At 38.4% G+C, this 25,578-nt stretch overlaps 1 protein-coding gene and 1 non-coding gene across 5 annotated transcripts in view; both read right to left on the reverse strand.

The window, feature by feature from the left end:
* Window positions 1-830: 830 nt before the first annotated feature.
* Window positions 831-902, reverse strand: trnad-guc (transfer RNA aspartic acid (anticodon GUC)). Its single transcript has one exon. It is a non-coding gene; the product is annotated as a tRNA-Asp (tRNA).
* Window positions 903-2,619: 1,717 nt separating this feature from the next.
* st6gal1 (ST6 beta-galactosamide alpha-2,6-sialyltranferase 1) overlaps window positions 2,620-25,578 on the reverse strand; it is a 37,721-nt gene continuing 14,762 nt past the window's right edge. For all 4 annotated transcript variants that reach the window (XM_067608697.1, XM_067608698.1, XM_067608696.1 and 1 more), the window contains 7 exons: window positions 16,358-16,564; window positions 15,469-15,831; window positions 15,034-15,298; window positions 14,559-14,656; window positions 12,673-12,774; window positions 11,735-11,909; window positions 2,620-9,398 (listed from right to left, as the gene is read on the reverse strand). In XM_067608697.1, the coding sequence (XP_067464798.1) occupies window positions 9,112-9,398; window positions 11,735-11,909; window positions 12,673-12,774; window positions 14,559-14,656; window positions 15,034-15,298; window positions 15,469-15,831; window positions 16,358-16,564 (1,497 nt within the window). In that variant the 3' untranslated portion in view covers window positions 2,620-9,111. The remainder of the gene's footprint in view (window positions 9,399-11,734; window positions 11,910-12,672; window positions 12,775-14,558; window positions 14,657-15,033; window positions 15,299-15,468; window positions 15,832-16,357; window positions 16,565-25,578) is intronic.

Genomic DNA, 25,578 nt, shown 5'->3' on the forward strand with positions numbered 1-25,578 from the left:
ATGTGATGATACACTCCAAGATGCAATATATAGTTTTTCTCAATTCAATACTTTCGGTATTTACTTACTGTCAACATTGGTTATGCGCTTAATTTTAATATTGAAACTGTTGAACTGTTTGAGTATATGACTGTATTAATTGATTGATCAATTTAGCTAATTTAAATTGATTATTTTAAATTGATGAATTACATCTTACTTAAAGTAAAATAGATAAATTTAATACTTACATATACTACTATATATACTACTATATATATATATATATATATATATATATATATATATATATATATATATATATATATATATATATATATATATATATATATATATATATATATATATATATATGTGTGTGTGTGTGTGTGTGTGTGTGTGTGTGTGTATGTATATATATATATATATATATAATTCCATAGGACATTATGAATTCACTCAGTTATAAGTCCATATATAATACATGTATTTATCACATGATTTCTGGGATTATTAATGTGTAAATCACATAATTATGACCCCTTTTTGATGGTTAATATGCGTTGAAGTAAAGGTCATATATGTTTATATAGTATATTTTGTCAATTATTTAGAGAGAACAACTGCAAAGTACAACATTTAAAGCCAACTTAGACAAGATAACAACAGTCAGCTCCCACACAACTTGCAGTTATTTATTACAGTGAAATACATGACTTTATTGTAAGGAATTACGTCTTGTGCAAAATATGAATTCGTGAGGAACATGTGATTTTGGGTTATAAACATGTGTGTTAGTCAGTTTATTAATATCCGGGTCTGGGTTCAGATAAATTGATAAAGAATTGATCCTCCCCGTCGGGGAATCGAACCCCGGTCTTCCGCGTGACAGGCGGAGATACTGTCCACTATGCTAACGAGGAAGGTGATAGATGTCATGTGACCACATCCGGTCAGTCAGTGAAAATGTGAAACATTTCATTCACCTGTGATAAATTTACATTTGATTTTTTAAGAAGGTAATAATCCGACTGTAAACTATGGAGGACGAATAATGAATTATTTGTCAAAAAAAACAAACAAAAAAAAACAACAATAAATAAATAAACGCAGAGACAAATACTAATTTTAATAAATATATAAAATAATAGAACATTAAATAAATATGTACATCAATTATTAGCTGTAATTAATAAATACATGTTGTTATTGACCACAAAACATGAATTCATTTATGTATTTCTATACCTATATTTTTATATATTTCTGTATTTTCTTCATTTATTTACTTCTGTATTTTTGTCTGTTTCAATAAAAGCAAAAATGAAGAAATTAAGGAATATATAAAAGTAGAAATACATTTTAAAAAAGTAGATTTATAGAAATAATTGATTCATTTATTTTATTACTTACCAACATTTATTCATTTACTTATATATATTCATTTATTCATAAATACATTTCAGTGTTTATTTATTAAGTTATTCTTTCATTTATTCATTAAAATATTGATCTATTAACCTATAAATCATTAATCCTCCATACAAATGGATTTATTTGCGGTTGGAAGAGTCTGTTTTCATATACAGTATATGTCTGTTTTTGCCAAATTTCCTCTGCAGGACAATAAAGAATGAACTGAAATGAATCTGACAGACCAGCAGGTGGCGTCCTTGTAGTTTAATCTGAAATGCTCAGATCAAAGTTTGAAGTTTTTACAGTCAGTGATCACATATGTGTAAGGTAGGAGTATTTTACATGGAGAGAAGGATTAAAACACTGATAAAATTTTTAAAAAAAATTACAATTCTCTTTAAGGAAGACCTCCAGAGCCTTTTAGTTGTCAGTTCTTTATTAACTGATGGCCTCAGTTTTAAATACATGTATTTTCTTCATCCCAACATCACAACCTCCTGCTCACACAGAGAAATGTCTGACGCAACATTTGAAACATAAAGTCATTAAACAAACATCAGGTAAACAATTCACTGACAGCAACCAGGAAGATATAAATCCTCCCTCGAACACAACGAGGAATCTCCAAAATACAACATTAATAATAATAATTCATCCAACAGAAGCAGATTTGAACATTTACAGTATTGGTTTTAGACTCTGAAACTGAGTCTGATGCATGCAGGGTTAAAAATATAGTTATGAAATCAGAGAAGCAAATTAACCCCATTACTGGTTAAACTGGTTCAAATCATGAGTCGTGTGCAACCACAGAGGGAGTTTTAGAGGCCTGAAGAGGTAAAGTAGCCAATATTTCAGTATAAAAAAGAAAAAAAAAAACAACACATAAATATATTTTTCTTTCTTAACCCTTTAATCATCTGGTGATCATTCAGATTTATCCTGAAGATCCTGACCGACAGTCATCACGTTGAAAAAATATCAAGTTTTTCATCATCTTTCACTTATACAAACTGTATATTTGGCATTCACACTTCGGTTCTTGATGCTTCCTGAAGATTAATTCCAAGAAACCTGAACTCAAACAGGACCAGATGGCAGTGACAGGAATTCATGCTCTAAAAAAACAAAAACAAAAAAACAACAAAAATAAACAAAAAAAATGTGTTTCAGTTGTGCTCTCAAAGGCCAGCTGTATGTTTGTAGGGCAGCTGAACAGATTCGTTTCTTTGCTTTTTTTTTGGTTCTCACAGCAAGTGAGCTCAAGAGTTTGTTGTTGGAAAAACTGGAAAAGAAAAACAAGAATACATTAAACCTCCACATGAAACCACAGTTAACAGCTCAACAACCAAACCCTCTCAGAAACCAAGAGGATGAAGGCAAAGCAGAAGGTGAAAAAAGTGCATCTGTGAGCTAAAATAAAATGTCAAAAAGGTCAAATCGTAGACTGATGACGGCTGAGATGAAACGAGCAGGAGTCGGGACGAGAGAGCAACTGCATAGAGAGAAAATGCTTTTAATCTGAAATGCAAATGACATCAATTATTCAAGTGTTCGCCTCCTGGATAAACAAAGTCCGCAGTCGTGGCAAAAAAAAACAACAACATAACTTGAAATTATTAGAAAAAACAATAGTGGGACTTTTGATCACGCTCTGATTCACTCGGCTTCAGCGTGAGGTGAAACTCAATGTGCCAGCGTGTCTTTTAAAACATCAGCATGGCAGGATTAACTATTCAGGGGCCCCGAGGGCAAAACATCGGCTGCCGGGCCCCCATTGACCCCTTTAGGGTCAATGCACACGTCAGCTTCATTAGCCTGTTGGCCCGAATATATGATTTTTTTTTTCTGGAAATTGCATCTGAAAAAGCAGGTTTGTATTATATTTGAGCACTAGACATTTATTATATATTCACATCATTATATTCTTTCTGAATGCTGGTTTCTACAGTGAGTGTTGCATTATGGGTTGTTTGTAGCCTTAATATTGCTAAGCTAGCAAGTTTCCTCAAGTCTGTTTGTGTGTCTTTTAGAGCACCGATTCCCAACTTTTATTATTCCCTCCAAGAGTTTTTTTTTTGTGATTATTGCAGCAAAAAATACTTGATTTTGTGCAGCGGCTTTTCTCAAAAACTAGAAAACAATTTGTGATGTTTTATGTGCTCTTTTTGCGGTAAAACTGCGGGAATTATGAAAAACTGCAAGCAAAGAAAAATAATGTGATTTTCTTTTAGCTGCTACCAATGAAGAATCATATGTAAACACAGTTGGTCTAAATCACAAGCGGTCTGTTGATTTGACCATTTCGTGCGGAAAAGTTTTGGTAATTTAGCAAAAGTGCAATTTCTGTTTATGCAGTGAGATCCAGAAACCACTTCTTATTCCCAGGTTTGTTTTCATGCGTCAATTAGTTTCTTAATCAAAGTATTTAATTAGGAATATGCACCATGTGAGCACAATATATAGTAAATCAAAGGAATTTGCTTAATTTTGTTTATTATTTTTAGCTAACAATTTTAACTATTTACTTTACTAACGTGGTGTTCAGGTGTTACGGTTAACTCTATTAACCTATTTCTATTTGATTGAATTTATCTTCACAATCTATTTACAAACTCTCTGGCAACTGCAGAAGTTCCCTGGTGAGAAACAAACTACATAAATGTAGGATTTATGTTACGTTTCAATGGAAATATTTCATGTTTCACCTTTTTTTTTTTTTTTTTTTTTTAAAGAGTAAAATCTAAAATTAAGGTGAGGACTCTCTTCTCTTTGGGCGAATAGTACCTCGCAGAAACTTTCCCGACAGTCGGAAAGTGTCTGTGTTCAAAAAGTTTTCATCTTATAATCATCTTATATTTGGGCCAGTAAGATGTACGCAGTGAGATCCAGGAACTAACTGGACTTTGTTCCCAGTTAGTTTGTAGTAATTTGATGAAGTGTTTTATGTAGGAATATGCACCATGTGAGCGCAATATGTAGTAAAACTAGAAGAATTTCTTAAGGAATTTTAAGTGTGCTGCTCTAAAACTGTTACACGCCAAAAAAAAAAAAAAAAAAAAAAAGGCGGGAAAAGGATAACCTAATAATATTGATGCAGGAGAAAATAGATTTTGACCACAACATAAAGTCAGTCGCCTCTGATTTATTTTAGAGGTAAACTGATTTTCTGCCAGATCGGCTGTCGTTTGATGTTTCAGCTGAGTAATCGCCTGAACGGTCAACGATCTGGTTATCAGACGATCATTTGGATTTCTGGCAGGTCTGAAAATTTGGTCGTAACTTTGTGCAGTTCCAGAGTCTGATTTCCCAACATGGTTGCTATCAATAGATCTGCTCTCAACTGTAGTGAGCCTGTTTTAGTAAAACTGAAGTAACATTTTAAATGTTGTGGCTGACTGTAGTCTTTACTGAAACTGTGCCGAGATAGAAATGAAATTTGCTGTAAAAACATATTATCTGCATCTGCAGCTCTATATTCTTTCTTGATTTTCTTTTGAAGTAGAATTGCACAAATTAATGCTGCCTTTCTTTTTTTTTTGTCAACATTTTTATGTGGTTATGTTCAGTGTGAATGTTGTGATCTGTTGATCCGACTGTACAGTTAGCAAAGAAGTCTTATGTTGTAGCCGTGCTGAAAGGGAGATTAAACTATACGCTGCATTAGCTGACAATCCAGAAGGTTAAAGATCCCCTCCAGACATATTTTATGACGTATATAAAATACTCTGATGTGTTTTTTCCTTGTTAAAATCCTTCAAATTACACCCACTCCTTCACCCTCATTAAAAAAAATCCAGAATCTATCTATGAATATGCAAATATATTTCACTTCAAAAGTTTTCCTGCTGGACACAAGATGTCTCTACTTCACTGTCACTGTCAACTTCATTCTCAGAGAAACTTTCCACATTCAGCAGACGGATGTGAAAACAAACTCTGCACTCACGTCATTCTGCACAGAGAAGCTCAAACATTCAACTGTAGGAACAAGAAGAAAAAGTGTTTTTTGAGAGGAGCAGGACTTTAGCTAATAACGCAGGACTTGCCTTAGCTGACATTGTACTCAGGTGGTGCAAATTCCTTCACAAAAGCCAAACAATCGAATTACCAAAACATTTTAACTTGCAGTCAGCCTGAGGCAGACATCAGTTAGTTCGTCCTGACAGAAAGCGGACAAATTTCAATTTCTCTGCTATGAAAAATCAAGTATTCTGGAAACACATTAAAAACCCCCTCACAAGCTCACAGTCTGATCCAGGCTCACTGTCTTTGTTTGCATGCAAATGGCCTGTTTCACATGTAAATGCAAATGACAACGGACACGTGTTTGGTGAAGAGAAAAGCGATGGGAAAGCTGCATTCGTGCCATGCGGATAATTTCTCTGTTTATCAGAGATGTTATTTGTTTCTCCCGTTGCTACACTACATTAGAGAAACGTTTACAGATGGTTCACATGCGTTGGTACCAATAGAATAAAAGGTCATAATGCCCTTGAGGCTGTTCTTTACTGTGATATTACTGAGAAACACAACAGCGATGCAGATGTGTGAGCAGACTGGAGTTTTATAAAATGTTTATTGAGATAAAACTCTGTTCTGCTTCACGTAGCTGAGTCACAGAATCACACTAAAGCTCGTCCTCCTGGGTATTACTGCTATAATATATATACACTCTTATAAAAAGATTATTGGGAATAAGGTGTTGCAGGTTTGACAACGTGGATACAAAATAGTTTCTAGTCAGTTTTAACTTGTAGGTTTTTACTGGAGTATTGTTGGATCACTGGGAGGATAAGTAAGAGTCCAGTCATCAGTGTCATGTGCTCAGGTGTGTGTGACAGTCATGTAGAGACATTCATCATAGAGGAGGAAGCCGTCTCTCGCTTTGTGACCACTTGACACACTCCAGAGGTTTCTTAAAGGAGCAGTCCAAATCTTCTTCTTCTCCTGAGAATCAGGTGAGAAGACAAGCATCGGTTTCATCTCTGTGCGTCCTGTACGGAGTCTGTGTGTCGTAGCTCAGCATAAAGAGTGAAAGCGGGGGGGTGGGGGGTGGGGGGGGATATACACCCCCAGACAGCTACACAGCTGTCTTATTTACATGTTGTGCCTTATCTAAGAGTTAACTGTGACCATTGTGTCAAGATAATCACAGATCCAGCTGGGTTTTTGAGTCATCTGGGTGTGGCTCAGAGTTTATATAGTTAGATGAGTCGGCTGGTTCGTATTCTGCCAAACTTCAGATTTGCGTCCGCTCCCAGACTTCGTCCACACTAAACCGTCACATTTTTAAAATGCTGTTGTTTCTGAATAATTTCTGAAAAGATCTCTGCACGCAATGAAAAATCTAACCTAGAAAAACTGCTAAATCTCTTTTATCCACTCAAAAAAAAGACGTTTCTGTGTGAGAAAAACACCACTTCAGTGTGTACGGAGGGCGAAATGAAGTTAAAAAGTTGTGTTTTTTAATTTTATCCGGTTTAATGTGGACACTCTCTTACAGTGTATTCACATTATTACAGAAAAACAACCTCTTCCGTGCACTTTCTTCATTATTGTGCATGTTTATGTTGAACTTTGACCTTGAGCTGGACTTTTCTAATTGCTGTTGACCGCTCCTTCAACTGAAAGATGCACAAAAAACAAATTACTTTCTGAATATCCAGAACCGTACAATCACAAACTGGCCTCATATCTAGACCAGATGAAAAAAAAAGGTATTTGCTTGGCAAAATATCAGCATGCAGATGTAGCTACCAGCTTTGCGACAGAGTCTCTGAAACGTAGCAACATTAGCATTGTAGCTTGTAGATTTTCAAGTCAGTCCAGCGGGAGATTAAAAGATTAAGTTGGAGCCTTTTAATGCAGAACGACCGAGAGTTTCAGAGAGGTAAACTACGACGCTGATCAACGCGGGAACCTTGTTTTTCTGCTGTAATGTGAATATGCCTTAACTGTGACTTTCTGCTACTTAACTCTGCTGGTACATAAACTTCTATCTACTCGCAGCCAAACACTATTTCAGTTGGAGGATGCTGCTGAGTTCAAGTCACGGCATCCTGCTGATTGAAGAAGTGCTTTTATTAAGCCCTGAAAATAGGGCAGTAAAACGTGAAACATGTCTGAAACTAAAGCAAAGCAGCAATATTTTCTGTCTTTTTTTTTTTTTTTTTATACACACACTGCAGGTGCCACGTCTCTCTAATGGACACAAGCTGATTGCAAGTATTTAATGAACTCCTAAGACTCATTTCAAACAGCACTGAGTCACATTTGGTCCTCAGTGTGGTTTGATATTAGGGAAGCAGAATCGGCAGTGAGAAACTGATCCAGATCTGTAAACTCAATCCTGCATAACTTCACTAGCAACTTCCTGTCTGACACTACCATCAAAAAAAATAAAAAAACAAAATGACTTCTGTCATCCAATCAACAAAGAAGAGCCTATTTTTGATTGATTAAGACCATTTGACCATTTCTGACTTCCTCTGACGGTCAGTTTAAGACTTTGGTTTGGTTAAGATTAGCATTACTGTTGATTTTGCATGTTTATCTCCACCACTAACTGTGTATATTTATGTGTTACCGATGTACAGTTTCCAAAGTGTGATGTCCATTTTTAGACTTTCTTTACATAGGTGTCGCATTTAGAGCTGCAACGATTAGTCAGTCATCAGAAAAATAAACAGGCAACTGTTTAGATCATGAAGTAATTACAGTAAACTCAGTATCTTTAGATATTGGACTGCTGATCAGACAAAACACGACATTTGTAGACGATATCTGGGAAATTATAATGGCCATTTTTCACTTTTTTGGACATTTTATAGACTAAACAATTAATCAATCAATTGAGAAAATAATCAGATTAATCAATACTGAAAATAATTGTTAGTTGCAGCCCTTATCAAATTATATTTCTTTCTTTCCTGTTTACTGTGTGTTTGAGTATTTGTTGATGTGGGTGGTGAGCTGTTGCATACAATTTAATCAAATCACATGACAGGAAACTAGCTACCTCTAGTTGTTGTCTAGTCTGTTGACAGAGTGAGATGAGACAGGAAATCAACCTAAAACCAGACAGCATACTGGTGGTAAATACTTCCACTTTATATTTAGTTAAATCTTAACTCTGGGATGTTATTGCTTGTTTTTAATTCCCATCGTTTATAGTCTTATAGCAAAGTTACTATATGTGTCACGCAGGCTGCTATGTATTATTTTTATATAGTGTTACACTATTCAGAAATACCATCATTTTGCACATGAGTAGTACTACACATGCTCTAGAAAAAAAATATCTAACAATGCAAATTTAAATTTTGTAATCTTTTGTCTTTATGTGCTAAAGTTTTCAATCCAGCACCTTTCAAACCTTGAAAAACAGCTGTATGGTCCTGTAAAGGTTGGGTTTTGGGCTGTTTTAGGGTTTGAGGGATGAACGTTGTGAGTGGAACATCCTCATAAGGAAATGTACGAGTGTACGGCAGGCACATGTATCAGCTGATTGGACTCCGGTGTGTGAAATGTGTGTATTCCAGTGTTTACAGCTCGTGGTGACAACATAATATTTACAGAGAGTGGCACAGCGTTCCTTTTAGAACAGCAGTGAGTATGAAGTTTTCATGCGTCGGTCCTCGTCGTCGTTGCGTGTTCTTCATGCAGGTTCTGCTTTGCATCATATGTGTGTTTATGTGTATGTGTGTGTGTGCTTCACTGCTTTTTCCCATCAGGAGAGGCTAAACCTCCAGCAGCGTGGGTACAGTTGAGTGTGCTGAACCCAGGCAGCGTGACGCGTCCGTGGGTGTAGATGTCGCGGTCGGGCCCCTGGTTCATCCGTTTGACCAGGTTCTTCTCGTACAGCAGGGGGTGGTAGGCGCCGAGGGTGCAGGCGGCGTCGTAGAAACGCTGGTAGTAATGGCAGAGCTCCGTCTTTCTCCGGGAAGGCAGGAACTCGTACACGTGCACCACCTCGCACAGTGACATCATCAGGACGGTGCCTGGACAGGAAGCGAAGCAGAGGACGCTTTAGAAGACACAGTTATACTTCCGCTCACAAGAACTTCAACTGTTTTCACTTCATTGAGTTTTTTTGATGGATACATTTTAATTTTTAAAACTTTTTTATTGTTCAACTGTTTGTTACTTTATATAATGTATAATGTGTACTACATTTCATACTCTGTCAGTGAAGTAAAAAAACAAAACAAGGAGAACAGGAAAGAAACGAGGATGGAGGGATGTCATGTTTACATCTGAAACAGATCTGAGTTCAGTTATCTTGTGGTTTTAGCAAGCAAATTTTATGCAATTTCATTAACTGATAGTTGGACACGTTAATCAATAGTTGGTTTATCGTTAACAATTTGAAATACAGTGGACGGTTTTCAACAATAAAAGCAGTTTTAAGTAAACACCAAATTACCTGAATTATAAATGAAATAACACAAAATAGTTATGAATATAAATAATAATACAAATTACGGCTACAATTTTTCTTCCCTGGACAGCACAGAGGTGAGTTTATTTTACAATTTGAGCAGCTCGTACAGGCGGTCAGCAGCTCTAACTCTCATTAAACAGTAAGAAGCTTCACCCAGTGGTGCAACTGCATAAAGTCCACACAACATTTTCTGCATTGTTGGTTAATATATTTTTAATTGATTAAATTATTAATCGATTTATTAAAATAAATACTAGAGGTCAGAAACTCCACAGTGTTTTTGTCTAGTAATGTCTCCTGTGTGTCCTCAAACAAAACACTGAGTCCTCTTCACACTCACTTAAACATTGTAATGTTTTGTTGTTGATAAGATTTAATGAGATCATCAGCAGGACAACTGTAGTAACATTATAAGTTTTTTTTTTCCCACTTTTATTATAAAAAAAAGGATGAACATCAAATCCTAAACGCAGCTGAATCAAACTGTATCAAATCAGCTTTGAGTTACAGAGTAAAGTGTCGTCACAGACATATCTGTATTGTTTTTATATCTGATCGGGGATGTGAGGGCGCTTACTACTTCCACTGTTTCCTTTATATGAGCACAACAGAAAATGCCACAATGAGCTGATTGTTAATGTATAAAATGCATGTTATGCAACCATAATATGACCATACACTAAAAGACTAAAGACTGACACACTCTCACATCTAAAGACAATGTGTCATAATTTTGCAAAGACTGGGGATCTTGCAGGGTCACTACTTGCAAGACTACAACTAGATTCTTTTTGAGATTATTTCCCAACCTGCTCCTGGTGGAAATTTACAAGAACAAAAACTGTTGAACAATGGAGCAGAAACGGAAGCAGCTTCCAGCCACAGCTGCACTTGTGTGTGCAGCGATTTGTTCTGAAAAACAGCCAAAAAGAAAAACAGAAGACACTGTAGAATGTGGACACGACCCTGGTTGAGAAAACAGCAAGGATGTGCCTCCCCGGAGCCCCCATGCCATGTTTACTATTGACCCGCTTTGCTGCTTCCTGTTTGGTGCTGGAGAGAGCGCAGCTATTGGCTGTTGACAATGTTATTGAACTTCACTATTTGCATGAGCCAAGGCTAAAACCTCTGATAATATTAAACATGTTTGATTTTATTGAACCATGAAGGCGTGAAAAAGACCGACTTAAGACAGCTCAGACTGAATTTTATGACCACCTTACACCAAACGATTGAGATGACAGGAGAACGCCACAACTCTAGCAACACTCTCATGATTTTTTGGAAATTTGTGTGCAACAGAAAAATCATTTGAAAAGTCGTTTGGTGTAAGTCTGGGATTAAATGACTTTATCTGTGATCAGTCAGCCAGGTTCCTAAAATGCCAAACCTTTTTAGTTTGAACATCCACAATAAATAAAAAGATAACAGTAAACAGGATAGTCTACACTTTATATCTATAAAAACTTTTTATGAGCGTAGATTGAACATTTAAAGGACCAGTGTGTAGGATTTAGTGGCATCTTGTGGTGAGGTTGCAGATTGCAACCAAGTGAATACCCCTCCCCTCCCCTTCCAACATGGAGGAGAACCTATGATGGCCACGAAACTCACGAAAAACACAAATGGCCCTCTCTAGAACCAGTATTTGTTTTGTCCTTTCTGGGCTACTGTAGAAACATGACTGTGCAACATGGCAGCTTCTGTGGAAGAGGACCTGCTCTCTTTGTTGATATAAAGGGTTCATTCAAAGGTAACGAAAACACAACAATTCTTATTTTCAGGCGATTATACACTTAAAACATTATATTCCATTTCTGCTAATAGAGCCCGCTAAATCTTACATAGCGGTCCTTTAACAGGAAGTGGAGAGACGGGCGATTTTTCACATACCGAGCAGGCCGGAGGAGGGCGGGTTCTTCTGGATGGGCTCCGCCATGTTGTCTTGTATTCGTTGCCAGACCTGCCACTCGACGCAAGGATGCAGGATGTAGAAAGGCTGCAGAGGATGGAGCCTCCTGTACCTCTGGTACTGGGTGAAGATGGGGTAGTCTGTCCTGTTGTACCACTGAGGGAGGGACACACAGCGCTGTTAAAGCTCTCCGTAGATGCAGATGTGTAGCTCTCATGTGGTTTGTGTTTTGTCCTCTTTTCAAATGTAATGGTTGTATGGAGCTGTGTACTAAAAATTACATTTGATTTGATTTGTACAATGTAACATATGTAACAATTTGAAAATCTTAAGTTTCTGGACTGTTGGTTGAACAAAACAAGTGAATTGAAGGCATCACTGACGGCTTTTTCGCAATTTTTTAGCATTTCATGGACAAAAAAAAAAAAACAACCTAATGTCAAGGTCCAGGTGTTAAGGCAACATCATACATCATACTACCATCAAATCTATACAATAAATACGATCTGTGTCATCTAGAGCTGAAATTACTATTGATTAGTCGATCAACAGAAAATCTGCAACTATTTTAATAATCGAATAGTTGCATGAGCAATTTTTCAAGCAAAACCAAACATCACGTGTTTCTAGCTTCTCAGTTGGGAGAGTTTACTGGTTTCCTCTGTCTTATGTGATGGTGAAGTGAATATATTTGGTTATGGACTGTTGTTAATCCACTAAAAATTATGAATTTATTTTCCACAAAATGTTTTAAATATAACTATTTTACATTTATTATGTATGTACTGAGATAGAAAATACATATATGCAGTATATTGTGATGCAGAATTTCATCCATATTGCCCTACCACGCTATCAGTGATGAACACAAGCGCACGTTTTTTTTTTTTTGTTTCTGAGTGAGGTATGTAAACGTCACCTGTGTGAGGTCAGCAGAGAAGGGGGCGGGGTCCCAAGCCACCAGAACGCCTGTGCTGTACAGAGAACTGGACAGGAAACGATGGTCATCAGACGCCATCACCTATAAGACGGGTAAAGATTCATTTAAAAACAAAAACATTATACCTACTGTATGTCTATATACAGAACAGTAAAAAAAAGATGTGAAGCTGACACGAATCCCATTACATAAATTAATCTTCATCCTTATAAATAATTTTGAATAAAAACATGTTTCCACTGCAACCTGACAGTCCTGCAGGACAATCAATCATTTTTACATTTTCATAAACCATAAGAGGATTTGCATCAGCTTGTAGTCGTAAAACCTGGAGCTGTTGGAGCTGTTGGAGCCTGGATATATCCTTGGCACATTGCAGTGCTTTCTCCTCACAGACTTTTTCGTTTAAGCAAAAAATAACCTTTCTTTTCACAGTATAAATTACACCCGTTGATATCTAAAGCTGCACAGTGATCATTATAAAAGTTAATCAACAATGTATTTTGATAAATAGAATAATAAATAAACTGCTTATTGTGTTTGAACTCTAAACTGGACATTGAAGCCACATTAATACAAATAAATGATTGTTTTCTTTCTTCTCCTCTAAGGGGATCTTCCTACCTGCACTCAAAAGATAACTTTTATTTTCTTACTCTTATTATAATGTTATTGGCTTTATTTTTAATCTACTTTTTCTATGTGTGACTATTTTCTTCCTTCCAATTTATTTTCACTACTACAGTGGAAACTGCTTACACTGATCACGTCTGTCCGGGTCAAATTAATCACTATAACCCTGCCATGAGGGAAGACAAAAACATTACTGGGAAGAGGGGAGGACATTAAAAAAGTAAAGTTAGAATTTATAGATTTTGCGGTTACAAATAATCACACCCACACCCTGCATCTTGCACAACCCTGTGGAGGTGCGCCGCAATGCCTGATAATGGTGCTGCAGCTGGTATATATACACATCATATGTGTACTATGGGAGTAAGGTAAAAAGAAAATAGAATTACTGTAGTTTAATTTTTTTTTCCATATGTTTTCATGTATGAAAAGACCCCAAATGAACACAAGCGAATTATTTAAACAGCATTTGTATAGGAATGATTCTGTCCCGAGCTTTTTGATTCATATAAGTGGTTGATCACTGTAACCGTGATCACTATAAGCGGTTTCCACTGTAATTAATAGTGTGAATTCATGTGTATTGTGCTGCATTGACACTTCCCGTGGGATCGATATCTAAGTTATCCGTCTTTCTTCTTTTACAGGCCGTATTTATACTCGTCCATTGCAATCCGTCTTTCCTGACTACATGTCAATCAGGCTCGGTTCTAGTCCAGTCCAGAGTGTGGTGGTAATACATCTGAAGCTGTTTTGTAACTGCCAAAAACACCAGAAGAAGAATTACCTAGTACACTTAAGCAGCATCTGATCAGGGATCACATTAACGCAACAACAGCTGGATTTAGTGGTCCTCTGTGTGATCGTATGTTTTCGCTGGAGGCAGGGAGATTGACGGCTAATTTCAGTGTAGTTATAGCTGCCGTTATCACAAGGCTGACAACGTTGTAAGAGGTACAAAGGGATTTAAATCATTTTAATACCTGGCTATAATGCTTCTACAGTGCTTTTTTTTCTGATCACCCCGAGACCCATGACGTGACTGACTGTAAACACTGTCATAAGTACTTTAGGAAGCTTTAATGTAGAATCATAATTCATTTTTATCGGCTCAATTTAAAGCATCAGGACTATAAAAAAATTCATCAGTAATATTTATTAAAGATGCTGTACAAGTATTAACAATGAAGCATGGAGTTTGTTTGCTTCCTGTAGCAGGTCAGTGTGTTTACCTGTGAGTTGATGAGGCGGATGGTGGTTTTAGAGCCGACGTCCTTCTCGTAGCCGGTGGTGGGCGCGGCATTGAAGCGCAGCACGGCATCATGAGAGTCTGTAATTTAATAGAAGGTGAACTCTTTTAGAAGAAGTGAAACTTCTATAAAGCCTTTTAGAAGTGAAACTTGATTGCCTGATGTAAAACAAGCATCTGTCTGTAATAACATGTTGGAAAAAAAACATGTTAAACTGCAGGCAACCATAGCAACAGTACTGATCCTTCAGGCTTCATCAGCAGTTAACTGACTGGTGAAACCAACCTGAACTGATACAAACACACTTGATACACAGCTGAGGATTTCAATACAGCTTCTCTTTGTACTTTTGTTGAGTAGTTATGGTATAAAAGACATAATGGACTCAACCTTGTCCATTATTTTCCTATATTAAGAGAGTTATTTGTGCATTATTGTAAACATCCATGTATCACACCTATCTCTTTGCCAAGTCCGGAGTAACGGAGCGACCCTGCAGACGACACCACCGCGCAGCTCTTGTACGGCCCGAGCTCAGAGGTCAACGGCTTCGGTGGAAGCTGGGAGGCCCAGGGCAAGGACGAGAAGGGCTGGAGGTCAGCGGTCAAAGTCGTGACCTCTACCTTGTCCTTCAGCTGACAGAGAAGCTCTGGACCGTTCAGCTTTGGCCTGCTGGACACACCGCCGGGCCCAGAGAGCTCAACTCCGTATTTATTCATCGCCTAAGGACAAAACAAGAAATCATTTGTTCTGAGAAAAATGTTTGAATATAGACAAATATCAAAATTTTTCAGCACCAATACAACTTTTTTTTAGTTTAGGTTTTATTTTCAATTCCAAAATCTAAATTCACCGTCCTGGCTCCATACAAGACAACTTAATAAAGCCTTACCTGATAATTCTGCACCACCTTCCTCAGCCTGTTTCCCAGCATGCTGCTGGACATCTCGTCATCCCACACCTCTCCCAGGAGCCCGTGAGGCCCGAAGAACTCCGCGTCCCCCCCTCTGCCGCTCAGCTCGCCCCTCCACCGGCCTCCGAACAGGGTCTCCAGCGCACGCGTGAAGGGCCGCGGCAGCAGGCGGGTGAAAAACCCAGAGGGTTCCCTCTCTTTCGGCTTCCGCTTTGACGCTGACTCTTCGTGGGTGTGGTTCGCAGAGGAGAGGACAGGGATTGGACGATGAGGGTCACCTGGGATGACACCTGGAAGCTTCTGAGGGTCGATGTGCACGGGCTTGGCTCCGCCTCGCAGTACCTGTGGGATTCAGAGGGATGTGTGCTTACAACTTACCGACAGCCATTCCAGTCACAAGTGTTGCTGTAATCTTTGTAGTTTTTCCTTTTAGTGGTCTTACTGGTTTCAGTTCATTTCATTAAAATCAACCTGTAGAGACCTGAAACTTGCTCACATAGCTAATGTGTGATAATAAAACACACGTCCGCACTGGTTTTTGTAAAGTTACTTAACATGAGAGTTTTAATAGTGATAAAATAGTGAAGTGTGTCTGTGAATCCTCCCTGGTGGTGCATTCAGGTGCTTTAGTGAAGGTCTGACAACAGAGCTTCTCCATTCACCTGCCACACAGCATCAGCCATGATGTTTGGAAACTCAACAGGGAATGTTTATCAGACATTTACATCATAAAAACTTAAAGAATTTTGAGTTACTTGCATTGAATGGCCTCTGTTGGGATGCGACTAACAATCCCAGAGCTTTTCATAAGTCTGTGTTACATAATTCAGCAAGAAAACCAACATGACAGAGAAACTCGTCGACAGACCTTGATGACAGAGTGTGTGCGAGGTTGAGCCCGGGTGCGTGCCCGGACGCCGAAGATGGCATCAGTAACGGGCACGCTGTTTTCAGCACAGATGGCGTAGAGAAGAGCCATGGAGATGCAGAAGAAGGCCATGCAGAGCGCTCCGCGGCGAGCCCGACGCCTCAGACGCCATAGCAGGCTGACTCTGTCCATCGCCGCCCCGGGGATCTGCAGAGGACACACAGGTAAGTTTATCCAAACTTGTGAAATGCAACAACTAAAATCAAGAAAGCAACAGTTTTCACAAGCACATAAATTATCAGCAATGACCTCACCTGTACGAAACGTATACTGTGTATAATTCTGGGTTTGTCAGGATTGTAACTGCACTGATGAAGGCTGATCAGAAACATTTATAGATAGATTGATCGATACTTAAATAATCCTGATACACCATACAGAGGAAATCACACAAGCTAAAAGTCAGTAGTAAAATAAGTTAAAAAGGTTAATAGAAATAAAAACAAACACCAAAAACTGTTATTTCGTGAGGAACTTAATTCATTTAATGGAGTTTAAGACTTTCAATTTCAAGGTTACTGCACTCACGCCAAATAAATAACAGAACAAAGTGAGTCTCACTTGATTTATTAGAAGTTGGTTTACCCAAATTTTAAAATACATATTTCAGCACTTTCCTCTAGTGGTATTTAGCCATGACGATAGTTTTGGTTAGATTTATCCAACTTTTGAGACATCTGTCTTTGTGATTTCTGACTCTACCTCAATACAATGGAGGAGAATGGAGTTTAAGCCCCTTTGTCAAGGTTCCAGGAACTTAGGAACTGAACTCAGGAACTAAATTTGGAAATTAAAGTCCCTGTTGAGGAATCAGGTAGATCCTGCAAATTAGACCCATAATGAATTAAAACATGAGGTGGTGTCTGAAACGCAGTATTAACACGAGGAAACAACAGAGTCATCCTGTTGTTCTTCTTATAGATGTATTGAATGAATGAAAAGGAGAAATGCAGAGAGCTTCCGTCTCCACAGTAAATCATTATCTGCTGAGTGTTTGATGGTTTTATTTCTGCTTTGGAATGAAATGATATGAAACAAATCAGAAAATAACGTTTTATTTCTCTGGCTTTGTTCTCGCTACCGCTGCTCCCTCTCTTCATTCATGTTTCACAATTTGAAACAACTGCGCTGTCCATGTTTGACCAATCAGCAATGGTCAACCCTGTGAACCTTGCCCCCAGAGTTCCTGTACTTTTGGAAAGGAACCCCTCACCCCTCAGCAGGGACTTTTGGGGGGTAGAACAATCTCCCTGGAACCTCATTTAGACCCTGGTCCCTCCAGTGGTAACGTAAAAACGGTAAAAAAAGGAAAATTCATGTGATGGAAATGTAATATTTGAAAAAAAAAAAAAAAAAAAACACTTGAAAAATTCAACAGTAACATCTGTTTCTAAAGACAATGTATAATAACTATAATAATAATAATTATAATAATCCACAGACCAGAAACCAAGACTATCTGTACAGCTAGATATCAGTAACTGTACAGATACTTTTCGTCATTTGAACCAAACCTTTAATGATTACTAACTGATTCAAGCACAAAATGACACAAACAAACAAAAAAAACCGTCCACAACAATAAATTAGAATAGATGGTTTTATCACTGAATCCCTGCCTCTAACACTGTACATGAGTGAAAGAACGAAGAAGACAAATGGTGAGGGAGCCTGCCGTGACTGCCCCGGGCGATGGGTGAAATGAGGGAGAAAGAGCAGGAGGAGGAGGAAGAGGAGGAGGAGGAGGAGGAGGAGGAGGATGGCTTCATTCGTTAGAGGAAAGGCCAGACAGAAAGGAGAAGGCGAGATGAGAGATGGAGAGAGAAATGGCAGACAAAATAAATGAGTACCTGTTAAGAATATTAAGAGTCAAAATACATAGAAATGATTCAACATATGGAAGAAAATAACAAACTTCAGAGGTAAGATGTCTTTGAACAAAAAAAAGCATGAACTGTTTATATCTATACTTGTTTTTATGTATTAAATCCTTTTGACTTCTTTTTTTTATCTTTTTTGTTGTTGCCGTTTAACTGCAACGATAAGTTGATTAACGGATTACTCCGCCGACAGAAAAATAATTGGCAACTATTTTGACAGTTGATGGATTGTTTAAGACATTTTTCAAGCATTTGTACATTTGTACAACCAATGATCAGTTAGTTATAACGCGGTCGAGGTGAAATATCAGGGAAAGGGAAGCCGGACACCTGCCACATTCTGGCATTTCAGCAGCTGCGGCGCTGCTCCACAACTGACCGCGAGTAGTAAGTAGCAGACAGTCCGGTCCTCTCTTCCGCTGTTCGAGGGTGGGGAATGTGATGTGTTGAGACAGCGCTGATGAAATATTGAGCGGAATTTGATTTGAGATTTGAGTTGACTCATAGCTTTTAAAATTGAAAGGCGCTCATGAAATAGTTACGGCTCACTAGCACAAGCACAAGTAACACGGCTGGCTTGAATGTTTATGATAAAGTAGATAAAGTGGCTTCAATTCACCACCTCATCATCTGCCTGTCTCCAAAATGTCAAGCCTCATTTTGTGCCCCAGTGGTTATAAATATGGCCCAAGATATGTTGCTGTAGCAGACAAATGGAAGGCAGTTTAATTTCAGTTTAAACAAAAAATCTGAATCAGTTTCCACATGAAAGCAGAGATGACCTTGACCTGGATACACATCATATCCAAAATGGATGAAGAAATGGACAATCTGAACCAGGATTTAATTAAAAATTGAGCAATATCGCCATGGATTCAATGTCATAAATGTCTCCTGTGGTGTGTTTATGCAGGTTTTTGTAGCACATCAGCCAAATGGACCATATTCAGTTAGAGGACAAAGAGCAGAAATGACCTTAACATGAACCAGAGGAAAAAAATGAATCAATTGAATATATCACTCAGGACTGACCATGTTGCTGCATACAAAGGCAGAGAACTTATAAAATCAATATGCTCCTGCAGTGTTATTTCTATACATACGACAGCTGGCTTGTACAAAGCCGGAGGCAGAAAACTCCACACTGTACAGTTAGGAACAGAACAACATGACAGCAGTTTGATGTAAATAAAAGTCACAGTAGTAGTAAGTAGTGGTTCAACAATTATATGTTTGCAGAGGTTGGTTTAGATGCATTTTATTCATCTATATCACTTCATTCAGATAGGACTGGAGGTAATATCAAGTGGATATCTGACACATTTACAGTCTTTTTAGCATCAAATTCCCTCTTTGTGTTTCCCTGTTGAGCTGCGGTGGAAGTATAGTAACAAAAAGAGGGACTCTGACACTAAAAAGACAGGAGGAGGACTGTGGATTTTGTCCTCCATCACTTCCATTGTAAGTGCATTATGAAGGGATCCTCTAATGGTCAGTATGAACAGGACGAATGATTACAGCAAGAAAAACAATCAATTCAATGTTCACTGGGGCTGCAAGTGATTATTTTCATTATCGATTAATCAGTTAATAGTTTGGTCAATAAAATAAAGTCCACCTCCACTCAAAAATGTGATTCATGGCGTTTGTTTTCACATTTATCTGCTGAAAGCAAGTTTCTCTGAGCTCACCTTAAATCTCAGTTTAACATTTGTACCTATGAGCATGATGTGTGACAACACAACTAGTTTGGAGCCAGTTGTGCTCCAGGATGCAACTTACATAAGTGCGATGTGGAAACTTGGAACCTTACAGTGAAAGAGGAGACATCTTGTGTCCAGCAGTTAAACTGTTTAAATTAACAATATTTACATATTCAGAGTGAATAAAGTCTTTTGGGAAATGATCTCTGTAGCCTTTAAACTATCTAGCTCAGTATGTTGAATAGACACAGACTAATTTGTTTTCCAGTATGTTTATTAAATGTTGTCATCACACCAGTTAACACTCTCCACTTATTGGTTGGTGTATGGCTAAATGAACATTATCAGTAGCAACCTAATGAACAACTTAAACTTCAATCACTTAATCTTATTATCTCAATTAGTAGCAATAGAAAATATGAACTATTAATGTGAAATAAATGCAGCCTTCTTAAACACACAATATGTAATTTCAGCCGCTAGGGGTCACTCAATCAAAACAATAACAAAAGACGGAGTGTGATGACAGTGTGAAGTAGCAAGGGATCATGGGAGTTGTTGTCGTCGTCGTTAAATAACCAGCTTCACTGGGATAGGATTACTCCAGTGTTAATCATTCGGGATATTTTTACCAGGAGTTGAATTCTCCGACGACGTACGGCGACCAACGGACGTCCGGTACGGGCTGTTAGCCGAGCTGCTGCTAACACTTGTTCGGTTTATTTCTCTTATAACTTTAGATCCAGACGTTTGGTCGGTTTCTCCTGGGAGCTGAATTATCTGCAGAGGTCTCCTCCTCTCCAAAAACAAATGTACACGCAGATTAAAATCGTTAAAATACTAATTAAAGCTGTTTCACCTAAAAAAAAAATCAGTCCAGTTTATTTCTCTGATAACTTAAGATTCAGACGTCCACTGACTAAAATCCTTCTTCCGGCTAAAAGATATAGTTAAAAGCCACCTAAATATATCATGAAAATGTGGCTTAAAACTGAATAAAAGTCAATTTATAACAGTTTCTGTGGAACAACCACAACGCCGATGTATTATCTTGTATGTGTGTAAGTTACTCTTTGGTAGACGCCATTGTAGCGGACAAACACAGCGCCGCCGTATGCATCTTGTCCGTGTTTACTCTTTGGTAGAGGAGGTACGACGCCATTGACATGCAACCAAATGAAACGGTCCGTTACTTTGATTAAATTACAGATTTCTCTGGGTTTGAAAATTGTTGGAAACATTTGAGATAATGTAAGTACACAACTCAACAACATATATAACATAAGTCTAGTTGTTTCTAGACATTTTAATGTGGAATAATTACATATTATACCTTTAAACATACACATTAAATGTCTCCTCTCAAATGTTGGTAGTGATGAGTTCAGAAGTGTAAGAACAGCTCAGAGTAGAACAACAGAAGCTGCATCATATGTACCATATTATCAAAGCTCCTCCATACTGGTGTTCTCAGATAACAATGGTCCAAACTCTGCATCACTGTAACACCAGTACGTTCATGTAAAGTACCTCAAGTCAAACTGGTGCCATGTTGTGTAACAGTCTTCTACACATCCGGTCGTCAGGTCAGAACAGATTTATAATGAAATCTGCGATGACATCATTACTTTAGCTGTCAAACTGGGCGTTATTATTTTTTATTTCTTAAAATTTGATGATGTGTTTTTTGGATTTCATGATTGTATTGTTTCGTTTAAATGTTGAATGTTTTGTGCTTCTTAATGTTTCTTTGTCTTTTAACATCTTGGGACCGTGTTGGAAATAAGTGTTTTCACTTTAACTTTATCCCTTGGATTTTTGGTTTTGTGTCTGTAATCCATAAATAAATCATGTCGTCATACTTAAACTACAATACTAAACCGTGAGGAGCAGCATACTAAACATTGTTGGCTTTCCAAGAACAGATAATTAAACACACGTTTACTGGTAGAAAAGTTTGGCACTTACAAATAGCTGCGCACACGCACACACACACACACACACACACAAACACACACACACACACACACACACACACACACACACACACACGACAGCAACAAGCAGCTTCTTAAACTCTAAATGAACCTTCTCTTCAACAGGCTCAGGCCCTCTGCTCGTTGAACACATGTTCGTTAACGATCTCACAGAGCTACCTCAGTGTACTAAGAGTCCTGGAAATGATCCAATCTGATTGGCTGTCACTGATTGGAGGTTATTAAAAGTGACAGGTAAGAGGCCAGTGAATGTTCACATCAGGGAATCTAGGAGCCTTTTTCCACACAGAGATTGTGGATTTGTAGCAGTAAGTGTCATGTTAAGGATTTTTAACGAGGTAAGTCAACATTTTTTGTAGAAAGACACAGTTTATTATTCCAAGCAGATTATTTTTATATGTCCTAAAACATTTCTGGTGGGGAAATTTAAGACTGAGGTGTATGTTCGGTCCAACCAACAGTCCAAAACCCAAAGACCAGAGCTGCAACAAAGAGTCGATTAATCGATTAGTTGCTAACTATTAAATTAAAGGACCAGTGTGTAGGATTTAGTGGCATCTAGTGGTGAGGTTGAAGATTGCAACCAACTGAATTACCCCTCCCCCCAAACACACACATAAACACACTATTCTGGCAAGATTTCAGCGGTTTTCTCTCTTGACATTATTGAAATGAGTCCACTGAGTCCGGCTCAGTGTGTGTGAACGGATCATCTGCACTTCCAGCTGAAATAAAACAAAAGTGACGGAAGAGATGGAAAATATTTCACTGATTGACCTCAGGGAGAAAATAAAAAAAAAGAAGAAAAAAAAGGCTTTTTGAAGAAACAGCTGCTTCCACTTCACTTCAGTCTTGGGAAGAAGCTGTCTACATCCTCTTTCTCTCTTTCTGTGTGTGTGTTTTATGAACATCAGCACACATTTATATCAATAAAAAGATCTTTGGATTAATGTCTTTATGTCATACCTTAGCTTTATATAACTTCACTCAACATCTGCTCTGTGTCATGTCATCACAACATGACATGTTAGAGCCTAATCTATTCATTAAAAAAATGAAACATTGGTAGTTTAATTAATAATGAAAATAATCAGTTGCAGCCTTGATTTCGGTATGTTTTCCTATAATATTCTGTATCAAGTCTCACAGCTCCACTTTACATTTACAAACGTTTTGTTTGTCATAGAACTTCTTGGTCACTTTTTACGTATTACTCTCATTTGTTACTCTCTCTCTCTCTCTCTCTCTTTCTCTCTCTCTCTCTCATCTGTAATGCTAATGGATTCTTCATGTGGATCATCTGTTTTTACAGTCAGGTGACCCGTTTCATCCTCATCGCCTTCGACCTCGCTGCTGCCTTTCTAAATCTTCCTGACTGGCTCTTATAAAACTGTTCAGTATCATTCACCACTTTGGTATTTTCGTTTCATTTTCAAAGTGGCTCTGTGGTGATGTCATTGAGTTGTACTGATTCAAATAATAATAAAAATTTAATTGTTTTGTTTTGTTTAATTCTTATCATAATCGTTGACATGTTGCCAGGTGGGGCCCCACTGGACTGCCCCCCCCCCCCCCCCCCCCGCCTCGGGGGTTTACTTTACAGCCCAGGATGTAGACAGATGAGCATCAGCATGGATCTGTTGCAGCAGGAACCAACAGCAGCAGTTTACAGATGTGTACCACCTGCAACATACTACTGAAACAACTTTTAAAGAGCTTCAGAAACAGCCTGCTGGAGGACTGAGAGGAATCTGGGCTGAAAGGAAAGATGGATTTAGAGAAATCTAAACAACTTCTGGTAAATAAAATGTCTCCGATATGTTTAAAATAGTTCAGTATTTATAAGCATTAGTCAAAAAAGGGCTTTAATGCCAGATCTTTAAAAGGAACCACAGCTGCTGCTCACACAGCTGTGACCCTCCAACATGGCCGGCAGAGGATGTGACGCCTGGCGATGAATGAATGGTTGAATGTAACGCCTGCAGAGCTGCAGACAGATGGTGGTGTCACGCGATATCTGCTTAAAGATGTCAGCCTAAATCCCCTGCTTTCACACACACACACACACACACACATACACGGCCAGAGGTGTGTGTGTGTGTGTGTTTAATCTGGCCAAACTGAATGAGAGGGAGTTAGATGTTTGTGTGTGTGTGTGTTTGCTTTAATCTGTCTGAGCTGAATGAGAGGGATTTAGGTGTGTGTGTGTGTGTGTGTGTGTGTGTGTGTGTGTCAGCAGCAGTAAAGCTCTGAATCAAACCAGAGACGTTGATTGGTTGGTTGCTGTGAAAGTTACACTTCGGCCCGTCAGAGAACAAAATCTAGCTGCACGACTGAAGATCTTTTTCTCCCTTTATGACAGAAAATGATGAATTATGACAAACGGAGACAGAAAATCTTCATACAGCTGGACGACAGCTCAGGAGCAACGTTTCCTCTACGAGATTGAAAATGACGACATAATTCTGCTTTTTAAAAATCTACTGAAACGTACACTCAGTTTATTACTGTAGGTACACCTACCTAAAGCTAATGTAGTCTAACCCCTAAATTCCACCGCGCACGTGTGCACCGTGTTCCGGCTCCGACACGGCTGCCGGAGCTGATCGCGGCCACTCTAGTCAATGTATCCGATTCCATCAGGCGCACCGCGGCGCGTTTCAGAAGCGTCCCAGAAGCGGCTCTCCTCTCCGCAGCGCTGCACTAAAGATAGGTGTCTCGTCTATTTTTTACGGAGGTCGTGTCAAGCAGCACAGAGCAGATCGAGCTGGGCAGGAAGTCAGACACAGAAACAGCATTGAGCATTGAGCATCAATTTTCAAAATAAAACACCCCGTGCAGACTCCTGGTCGTATATCAACAATAAACGCAATTAAAACAGACGAATAAAGAAACCATTTAACTACGTAGCCTACTTAACCACAACAAAAGCTGAGCAAGTTAACAAAATTGGACAGTTTAGTTGCCCTGCTACTGCAGTAATTATGGTAGCCTTAAGGCACTCTGTAAGCTTTGACTAGGCTGCTGTAATTACTGTAGTAAGAGTGCAACTGACTTTAAATGGCGGAAGGCTTCCCCGCAGTGAAGACGCTCCGCTTCTGACACGCTCCCGGTGGAATAGGGCGCTGTGCAGAGGACGGAGCAAAACCGCATTGGAGCCGGAACGCAGCGCACACGCGCCCAGAGGAATCCCGGGGTAATGCAGGCTGATGGGAATGTCATTTGTTTTGGTGATAAACTAAAGTTGCTGCAACTAACAACTATTTTCATTATTGGTCGATCTGCCAATGATTGAGTCAATTAAACAGTTAATTGTCAGAAAATAGTGAAAATGCCTGTTTTAATTTCCGAAAGTCAGAGGTGACATCTTTAAATTTTTTTTTTTTTTTGGACTAACAGACCAAAATCCAGTTTACCATCATGAATGACAAAGAAAAGCATTAAATCATCACATTTGAGCTGCTGAAACCAGTAAACTTTTTTACTTTTTTACTGCATTTTTGCTTAAAAAATGGCTAAACCCATTATTCGATTATCAAAATAGTTGCAGATCAATTTTCTGTCACTCGACTAAGCACTTA

This window comes from Thunnus thynnus, chromosome 13 (assembly GCF_963924715.1).
Source record: "Thunnus thynnus chromosome 13, fThuThy2.1, whole genome shotgun sequence".
NCBI classification, from domain to species: domain Eukaryota; kingdom Metazoa; phylum Chordata; class Actinopteri; order Scombriformes; family Scombridae; genus Thunnus; species Thunnus thynnus.